A 10,295-nucleotide genomic window follows, 5' to 3' on the forward strand; every position below is an offset into this window, starting at 1 on the left:
GGAATCCAGACACAGGCAAGTGCTGCAGCGGCTATTTGTGGACCAAATCAAGCCCTTTGCTCCTTTCAGTCTGGTGTGTCACCTGCAGATGTTCATCAGACATAGGGGACTTCAATACAGATCAGAATGACAGCAGTGGCCAGACACACCAAAGCCAGGTATGCTGATGTGGCTTTTTGGAAGTTTTTGGTCATATTTGGGACCTCCAGCTTAACAGAGTTAGTTGCTTCTGTTCAGCATTACATGTCTACCGCCTTGGTAATGATATTGCTGGCAGCAATCTTCCTCCTGAGGGAGATCGTACCAGCAGGAAGCATTTTTCGCCTGTGCTCCAGTAACAGAAGTGTTACTCAGTCTCATAACTAACTAGAAGTTGAGCTGAATACTGCTTTTCTTGGGTGGGGGGAGGAGGGGGAGGCTAAAATTTACTACACTGCAGTCCCAAGGGCTGGCCTGTCTTTCAGCAGCTGTAAATATAGTTAAAAAAAAAATAGATTATTCCCCCCCCCCCCCAATAAAAGGAAGCAAGAGAAAGGGAGCCAAGACGAAATGGTCTCACTGTCCCCTTGAGACAAGCAAACCGGAGTGGTCTGCTCAGATGGCAGTTGCTCTGAAGAGGACCATTACTATTGCGAAGCGTTCCCAGAATCCGCAGTGCTGGATAATACCCAAGAGACAGAACTGTACTTCCCTTTTCCCGAAGTTTGGATCCAAAAGCCAGGCAGCTGGAGGTCCGGCTCTGCTCAGGAAACACAACCCAGCGGTGCTAAGGGCTGCTGGAACCCGGCCCTCTTTCTACAGCCCAGAGTTAAATTACCGTTTCACTGCCAATGCTCCAACTAAAAATGTTTAAAAACCACCATCACCAGCCACAGTCACGCTGCTCTAACAAAAGCAAACCTTACCATCAAGACATGCTTCAGGTAGAGCATGTGATAAGCTATAAAACGCTACAAGCCGCCCCCCTCTGAGCCTCTTACATGGACTGGAAAACACTGTACGAGCCCAAAGGGCAAGCGACGATGAATAGACCCATTTCCACACTAAGAGACCCAGAAAAGAACATACTGAACAACAGAACTCCTGTGCGATAAAGTGCACAAAGGCTACCATTGAAACGAGGTATAGGTGAAGGCTGTAATCTGACACAAAGCCCAACAGAATAAATAGGAAACTCCCATGAACCTGAATAGTCAGGAAGGAATGTAGATCAACATCACTGTGTGGTCTCCTCCCTCCGCGCTGGCTCTAGCAGCAGGAAACCCTTGCTCTCTCCTGGGCATTTCTGGTACGCAAAAGCACCCACTCTCCTTCCAGGGAGCGTTCTTTAACCCACAGCAGCTGGAGAGAACGTGGAACCAGACTGGTCCCTTACCTTCAGTATCTTGTGCTGGGAACTGAGGGCCCCATATCTGTTCATAGAATCTTGCTGGAATGAAAAAAAGCAGCCATTAGATCCCAGGAAAAAAACAGGAGAAACACACATCAACACCCGCCCAGCCGCTGCACCAACAGCCGGTTCCCACCAACCCTTCCCACACACAGGCTCGCACTGGGACCAGTCTGGGACGGTGACTGGGAACAAGCCTGCCAAGGTGACCAGCAGAACATGCAGCCTGAGGTTGGCTGGAAAAGCGCCCTTTCAAAGCAACCTACCCACCAGCTAATTAATTGCACTCTCAATTTGCATTCAGAGGGGTTTTTCCCCCCAGTCTTCGGTTCTTTAGCGAGGGCGGCCCCGCGCCGGGAGAGCTCTGCACAGCAAAACCCCCCAAAGCAGGCTGAGCGCTCGGCGGCGGCTGAGGGGGAGGCAGACAGCGCCGGAGCTGAGGCTTTCGCCTACACACAGAAATTGCACCATTTAACACAAAAATTGGTCACGAAGCAATTGAGTGAACCTAAAGTGAACCTCCTGTAACTAGGTACAGCTATCAAACTAAGCTCAACCAAGACAAACCAGCAGTGGAGAGGGATTTACATTGTCCACAGAGGGTCCATACCAGTTTAACAGATCTGGATACGCCTTGCAAAGGGTCACCTTCTTCCCTTTTGTTGCCAGGGCACCATTCTTCACTGTAGCACCAGCATTGCACAGAATCCCAACTGGTCAGGGTTGGAAGGGTCCTCTGGAGGTCCCCCAGTCCACCCCCCGCCAGAGCAGGGGCACCTCCAGCAGTGGCACAGGACGGCGTCCAGGCGGGTTTGGGATGTGGTCACGTTTGTGCCCGTTCCCTCTTGTCCCATCACTGGGCACCACTGGAAACAGACTGTTCCCATTCCCCGGCACCTCCCTTGAAGGATTGATAAGCGTTGATAAGATCCCCCCTCAGCCTTCTTTCCTCCAGACTGAAAAGCCCCAAGTCCCTCAGCCTTTCCTCAGCAGAAGGATGCTCCAGTCCCCTCATCATGTCTGTAGCCCTTTGCTGGACCCTCTCCAGCAGTTCCCTGTCCTTCTTGACCCGGGGAGCCCCGAACTGGACACAGCGCTCCAGATGGGGCCTCCCCAGGGCAGAGCAGAGGGGGAGGATGACCTCCCTCGCCCTGCTGGCCACACTCTTCTTGATGCAGCCCAGGATGCCATTGGCCTTCTTGGCCACCAGGGCACATTGCTGGCTCACGGGCATCCTGTTGTCCACCAGGACTCCCAAAGCTGGCGTGAAAGCCATCAGCCACCTGTGCTCAAAGCCCGAGTCCTGTCGTGGTTTGGGCTGGGCTGGCCACCAAACCTACCTGGAAGTGGGACATTTCCCACAGCAGCAGTGGCACCTAAGAGGGAACATGCTGCAGCTTTTCCCATTATGTGCAGTTTTACAACCATCTGCTGGGATCTGTGCAATTCCTCTTCTCCAGCATCACATCAACAGATGCTTGGAGAAAGGAATAAAACCAGCCTTATCACTTCAAGGCAATGCGACAGACTGTAACCCAGGGATGCATTTCTTCCTAACCCTCACTGAAGATTCCTTCTTTTCCCTGGCAAACGTGAAGTCCACAGGCTAGTGGAAATCATTTGACAGTCCCTGGAGACAGAAAACAATGGATATGCTTTCCCCAACAACACCATGGCCTTTCTTCTCCACGTTCCCTGTGGTGTGCCTTGCATTCAGTCTCCCCAGGACTCTTCTGTACCATGAAACAGCAGTTCTCTTTCCAGACTGCAGCCCCGGACTCCCTGCTAGACCAGGAGCTGACTTTCAAGTCATCTACTCTGCTCTCACACATGGGAGCTCCAGCACAACACAGTCTTTCGCCAAGATGAAGTAAATTCTCACACACCAACAGCCATGCAAGGTGGAGTCAGCCAAAGTTCATCTTGTACCATACACACTCCTAGTCTCTCGTGCCTTCCGGGCAGCAGCACTGGCCTCACAACTGCGGTGGTGCTAGAAAAATCTTTACCATTAGGACACACACACACACTCTGAGGAATAAACCATACCTACCTTCTCCTTGTTGAGAGCTTCCTGAGCTTCTAACTTATACACTAAAAAATCTAGAAATGGAAGAAGAGAAGACAAATTAATAAGCTGGAATTTAACAAGGATCTGGTTTATATTCCGGTGTGGGGAGGGAAGGAGAAAAATCAGCCCCTTGCTGAGCAAAAGGTGGCAACTCAACAAGCTGGAATGCAGATGCTGCTAGGAAACTCCACTCAATGCCCTCAAAGATGGTAGTGTTTTCCGTGAGAGCTGTCCACCCATCTAGACTGGCCCAAACGTCCTTCCTTTCCCATTCTACAGGCAAGTGCTTTGGTGACTTCCTACTTCAGCACTCAAACAGCTACATTTTGAGGTCACTGAAGCTCTGTAAGGATTTGGGGGAAGGGGGGAGCTCTGAAACGAGAGATGACTCTGGAAAAGAGAAATCAAAGCTTCTGTGAGACCAAGGAACTCATCTGCTGGTCTCATCTGCACCACCTTCTTAAAATGGGAAGGTCCCATGACAAGATAACATTTGTTAGGATGCTTCATTTTCTCAGCCAGTCCTCACCAAATAAGAAAGAAGAGACAGCAATGCATCTTCTCCCTTAGCTAGGTAGCCACCTAGCTACAGCCAAACCTGGAAGCTCCATGTCAGCATTTCCAGAAACACAGTGCATATAGGAATAAGGAGTAGTGATGTTACTCCACATACCAGTTTTGAAGATAAAAACCAAGCTATTAAGTTGCCAACAACAATCAGGTGCCAAGGGCTCTGACATCCATGCACACCACTCCACTGAAAGGTACAGGAGCTAATTATTCGCTTTCTACTCCCTGTTGTATTTCATGGTCTTAAAATATCCTGCACATGTCTATCTACTTTTGTAGACCAACTTTAAAGGATCTGACAGTCTGTATTGTCCACTTCTTAGAGAGTGCAGTGACGCTAATATTATTAAGCACTTGCAGTGCTCAGCATCATCGCATCACTTTTATAAGAAAGCTTCCGTATTTCCAAGAAAAAAAAAAAGCACAGTCTAGTGCCAGGTTTAGCTGTCACTTAAAGCGCTCGAAAACCACATTATGGGTACTATTACTCACAGATTAGACTGAGGACATATGTAGGAATATGAGAGAACAGAACCCACCTCCCATCGCCCTTTGCCTGTGACAAGTCAGTTAACTATTCTCTAAGTACACGCCAGGGATGAGTCTCACCTGGGGGTTGTTCAATAACATCCACACACAGCCTTGCAGGCAGAAAGTGCTCTGGGTAGAGTACAGACATCTCCCCACAGGAGAGCTGGAGGGTTGGCTGGCCACCGCTACGCCACCCATGCAAGAAACTCACCTTCCTTCGTCTTCTTGTGTTCCCCTCGCTCCTTCTGCAAGGATCGTTCTAGCCGGGATCTGTGCTCGTACACAACTAGGGAAGCAGAAAGAGGCAGAGCATGAGACAAATCCTGACATTTCTTCCCACGTTTTTGTTTTATTGTTTTTGGTTTCCCCCCCCCCCCCCCAAAACAGGGAATGTCTCGCAGGTCATGCAACACGTGGACCTCAAACTCTGCCGTGGACCAGGCCAGCAAGTGCCCAAGCAAGCACACTTGGGCAAAAGAGCCTTTCCTGTTTTGAACAGCCTGCATCACTCTGGGTTTCTAGGCTTAAGCACACAGTAGCTCACATGTAAAATCCAGACCAAGCAAGTCAACAGTCCTGAAACACACGCAGATACCCGATGTCCTAAACAACGAAAGGGTCAGGCCCAGCTACAAGCTGTTTGCACTTCTGTCAACTCCGAACAGGTAAGTAAGGTCTGTAGCAGGGTGGAGGCGGGTGGACTAAAGACAACGGATATTTCTGATATAACACACCAGTCTGTCATCCTGTATTTGCACTCAGGTTTTGCTTTGGAGTCTAAGCTGTGAAGCCCAAGAGCTGGCTTTAGTGGCCAGTGGCTAAACCACGTATTTGCAGACCAAATCCATTACCAGGCTCAAGATGGCCAGAGCCTTCCAGGTCATCTGTTCTGTAAAGGCATCAGCAGCGTGCAGGAGAGATGTTTTCTCCCCCTCCACAACCCAACCATTAACTGGCCCTCAGGCCACTAAAGAAAAGCGAGCCGAGCATCTCCCTCTCCCATTACGCACAAAAGAGCATCCGCACTCTGCACAGGGGCCGAGAAGGGAGAGGGATGAGGTTGCTTCAGGGATGAGACTGCCTCGTACAGCAGCCACATGACAAATGAAAGTGCCAGAGAAGCTTCCTGATGGATGGCGACTTTAATCCACTCTGTCATCTGAATGCTAACCAAGAGCTTTCCCCGAGTCCCAGTACTCAGCTGCAACAGGCTCTTCCACCCCCTCCTCGCAGAGACTGCCACCATGCCAGAACGGCACCGGGCAGCAGTTCAGAGGGGAGGGGTGACAACAGAAACTCGCCTCCAGAGCCAAGATCGTTGGGGGCAAGTCATGCCACGATGCAGTCTCCAGGATAATGAACAAAGTGGGATGATGTTTGCACACATAAAACAAGTGCTAACCCATTCCCTTGTTGAAAACGTGGCAAGCCAAGAGCCCCAAGTGACTCGTGCTCTCACTGCAAGTGAATCTATAGAGACTGCCGGCTCCATGTGGGTCATACGGGAGCAGCAAAGGCAGCATATGTAGGAAGAAATTCTTTACTGTGGGGGTGGTGAGCCCCTGGGGCAGGTTGCCCCAAGAAGCTGTGGCTGCCCCATCCCTGAAGGTGTTCAAGGCCAGGTTGGACGGGGCTTGGAGCAACCTGGGCTGTGGGAGGTGTCCCTGTCCAGGGCAGGGGGTGGGACTGGATGGTCTTCAAGGTCACTTCCAACCTAAACCATTCTATGATTCTATGTCCTCCATTAACAGGTGATTTGCTGCCTGAGAGCAGACACTCCAATCTGGGGAAATAAGAGACAAAACATCCATGTGCATATCTAATATTTTACGGTGTTGACCTTCAGTGGCACCAAGCCTACAGTAGTGCAGGTGTCACTGTCAGTACATGCGTAAAGAGCTCATAGGCAGTTCCAGCATCCTAAAAACCAGGGTAGGACATTTTTCTAAACAATAGTAAAGATCATCCAGGAACTGCAAGGCTGAGGTAGAGACTATACAAGAACCAAACTTTGTGATCAGAATAGTCCTTCCTTGCTCTACCATCTGCAGCTCTGACACCTCTGTAGCCCCTGAAGGAAAGCAAACAAAAAAAAGACACCCAAAGAAAAAGTTTTTCTGCTGCCCTACCCCATTTCTCCCTCTTCGAGCCACCCAGTTCAGAACGCCACAGAACTCACAGCCTGTCTGTGCCTCACCTCTTCCTCCTGCATTGCAAAACAGCAATTATTCCTTACATTTTTATACTGCTTCTTCCTCACAGCAGATCTGCTCATTACACTAAGTGCATGGCAGACTAATGTCACCAGGCAGCAAAGTACTGCAGCCACGACCATTGCTGGAGAGCTTTTTAATCAGAGCTGGGCATTCACGGGAAGCATTCCTCACCTTTATGAGCCACATCCCCCTGCAACTTCACGCAAAGCGGACCTGAGAGTAGTCTAATCATTTTACCCAGCTTCTTTAAAAGCCTCGTTCACTATTGCGTATTTCTCTTCTGTTGGATCACAACAAATCCAGCTCTGGTGGCTTTACCAGGGCCCTCACAGCGACTGGTGTATTTCTTCCTACTTGGAAATGCCTTTTCCGCCCAGAAAAAGTGCCTCCACATGGTTTAACTCCATGGTTTTTAAGCCAAGCTCATGATGCTGGCTAGGTCCAAGCTTGGGATTTTTGCAATACTTTGGTTTACCAGCGGTGGATCTGTTAACGTTTACAGCGATCTCCAGCAACAGCCGAGTGCCTGAGCAAATGAGGGGAAGAAGAAGTGATAAATGAAGCCAGGCATGGTGAAGTGTTGAATCCTAAGGGGTTTGCGGATTGCAGTACAACTGCTTCCTAAGCCTCCGGGGGGCACTGCCCCAGCCAGCCCAGTGGGCAAGCAGCCTGGATACCGAGGGCAGCTGGAGCAGAGGCTCCGGCTTCAAGACACAGACTGAATCCAAACATCTCTGTATCCCACTGTCCCCTGTGGAGCAGCTGCAGTGCCTCCGGGTGGTGACTCTTCCTGTCCTGAAATCAAGGCTTCGTCAGGACAAGACAAGCAAGTCAGCTTTTTTCCTGGACTACACTGTTTTTTTGACAAGGACTGAGTTTTAGGCTCGGTCAGCCTGGGCTCGTCGTGTGCCCAGCTCAGCCCGTCCCCAGGCTGAGGAGCCAGTCCCCAGGCACACATTCCCATCCAAGCTGTCTCCCCTGACCCACCTAATTCCCTCTGTCACTTTTGACCTCCCTCAGGGAGCAAGAGGGGCCAGTGTCCTAGGTCAGGAACTCCCATTGTCACCAGCCACACTATCGCCTTCCTTCTCTTTGTCACCTTCCCTAGCTAACAAAGACAGACATCCCAACGGTGGAGATGCTTCCCCTGGGCTGGGCCACTTCATTATTTTCCTCTACATTGAGGAAACTCCCATATTCTCCAAAGCATTACAGCAGAAATATTTGTTTTCAATCTGGAAGGATATTTTCCCCTACTGGTAAGCAGCAAGCCCATCACCACAGCTGTCCAAGTGTCTACTTCACGACAGCTTTATTTTTAGAAACACTTTTCCCAACAGACTACTCAGATGTCCCCCTGAGGGCCTCCCCAGCCCAGCGAAGCACACTAGAGACCGTGGGTGCTTTGTCACTACATGCTAAAAAGTCTTGTTCGATGAAATTGTCATCTTAAGAACATCAGCCACTTCCCAAAAGATTTGTGAGCTCCAAGCACTCATGTTTCTGCCACAAGCATCTCTCGCGCAGCCTTATCTAGCAGAGCACCTGAGGACAAGTCTTTGATGTGATGGGAACCTCCCTGAGCAAAGGGAACTCACAGCTGCTGGGACTATTAGGGATGCCCAGTGAGTCACAGGCTTCACCGTGCCCTTTCACGTGCTCTGAGCTTCCAGTCTTGCATTTCCCTCAGCAGTTCTGGGCTTGGAGGAACTCCCCATGTTGGAGTTTCTCCCGCAGGCATTTAATTTCATTTTCTAGTAATCTGAGTATACTGGAAGAACACAGTCTATGATCAGGGTTAGAAACTCAGCCCACACGGGCAGGTTTCCCACCTCTCGGGGTCTCTGCAGCCAGAGAACCCAGTGGCCATCCTCACTGCCAGCAAGGTTGTGCGCCATCACCCAGACGGGCAAAGCGCATGGTGTCCCACAGGAGGCAAGCTGAAGAGCTACACCCTCACTTAAAGTCAAGCACTCTCAGCACTGGACCAGGCAAATAACAAACTATTTTGTGTAGAAAAGGTCAGCGTAGGTGACCCCAAGCTACCAGGGGCTATTGATCTCACATAGTACATGGGAAACTAAAGCAGAGGAAAGCATCTGTAGCAACAGGCTTGTGCCAACACCCGTAACCACAAATCCTAAAGCAAGCACCACAAAGCAGAAGAGTCTTCAGGAACAGCTTCATACCACAGGCTGTCTATTCGGAAATTTAGGAGACAAAATCTGGCTCTCCTGACACTTTTAATATGTAAAATAAGTTGAAGTGACCTCCAGTGATTAGGAAAAAAAAAAAGTTGTAACTCTCCCACCATTCGTCCGGGTCTCCAGAGCCCAGAAAAGGTGGGTTCAGCTTTACACAAAGCAGCGAGTAAGTGCCACATAACATACTCTCTACTTATCTTTGTGGCGGAATACAGCAGCAACTTAGCAGACCGAAATGGCACTGTACAACTTCAGAGGACAGGAAGCCAGGAAGTCTTTAACAATTTGCAATTACAAGAGAGAATGGAGGGTGGTCAGTGTCTAAATCCAGGCTGGAATTCAGCCAGAACTCAGCACTAAAGCACCGACACCTGCTGCCAAGTGAGCTAAAAATGCAGAATTGAACTGCTGAAACAATGAAATCCCTTGCAGTGCCTTGCCTTTGGGAAAGACGAATGGGTCAGGCCTCCCACGGCTTGTTCTCGGCTTAGAAGACCACAGAAAACAGGTTGGTTGTGTGAAGGGGTTGCCCTCATATACCCCAGAGCACGGAGTTAAACATCTGCCTGGGACAGTTTAAGAGATCCCACAAAGGGAGAGTGATTCCAGTCTTGCCGACAGTCCCAGGTTTTACCCTTTCTGTTCAAGTGATTTCATTTTCCCCCTGCCTGGGAGAGCCACGAGTGCGTTCCAGCTCCCCGCTTGCATGGAGCAGGGCAGCAGAGGCCTCAGGTTTGCTGCTCTGGTTCTGCTAAAGCTACTGATGGTACACAGTTCGTTAGTCCATTTCTATGCCAGCAGCACATACTGTGGAAAGAGCGGTCACACTCCCACGGCTCACAGCTCCAAGCAGCTCTCCGCACAGCTATCAACGCTGACTCCCAGCCTGCGCCGTGTTCCTTCCCCTCTCATAGCTAATCACCCAGAAAAAACTTTCTTCTCTGGTGCTCTCCTTGTTAGAGGCATCAAACACTCCTGCCAGTCTCCATCCAGTCACATCACAACTAATCACCCATGGCACCGGTCACTTGGGCTCATGAATCATCCAGAGCAAGGGACACGGGGAGCAGAACCAAAGCCAGACTCATCATACCTCCCGCTCTGATCCAGAGAGACGGCCCAGGAAAGACAGATTGGGTAAAAGACACCAAGGGTTTGGACAGGAGCACGGCGTTCCCACTGCAATGGCAGCCTGTTGCGAGAGAGAAGATTTCTCCACCCCAGACAACAGTTTGATGTGCCATTGTCAGGCCACATCAGGAACATCAGAGAGAAGAAGATGGTACTATAAAGGCACCCTTCCTTCCCATCTA

The 10,295-nt window shown here is 50.1% G+C and overlaps 1 protein-coding gene across 1 annotated transcript in view; it reads right to left on the reverse strand.

The window, feature by feature from the left end:
* The window catches only part of LOC104290498 (Golgi integral membrane protein 4-like), a 36,661-nt gene that overhangs the window by 23,057 nt on the left and 3,309 nt on the right, over positions 1-10,295 (reverse strand). The window contains exons 2-4 of the mRNA XM_009889600.1: positions 4,774-4,850; positions 3,444-3,493; positions 1,376-1,429 (exon numbers count right to left, since the gene is read on the reverse strand). Of these exons, the coding sequence (XP_009887902.1) occupies positions 1,376-1,429; positions 3,444-3,493; positions 4,774-4,850 (181 nt within the window). The remainder of the gene's footprint in view (positions 1-1,375; positions 1,430-3,443; positions 3,494-4,773; positions 4,851-10,295) is intronic.

This window comes from Charadrius vociferus, unplaced genomic scaffold, assembly GCF_000708025.1.
Source record: "Charadrius vociferus isolate BGI_N301 unplaced genomic scaffold, ASM70802v2 scaffold477, whole genome shotgun sequence".
NCBI lineage: Eukaryota > Metazoa > Chordata > Aves > Charadriiformes > Charadriidae > Charadrius > Charadrius vociferus.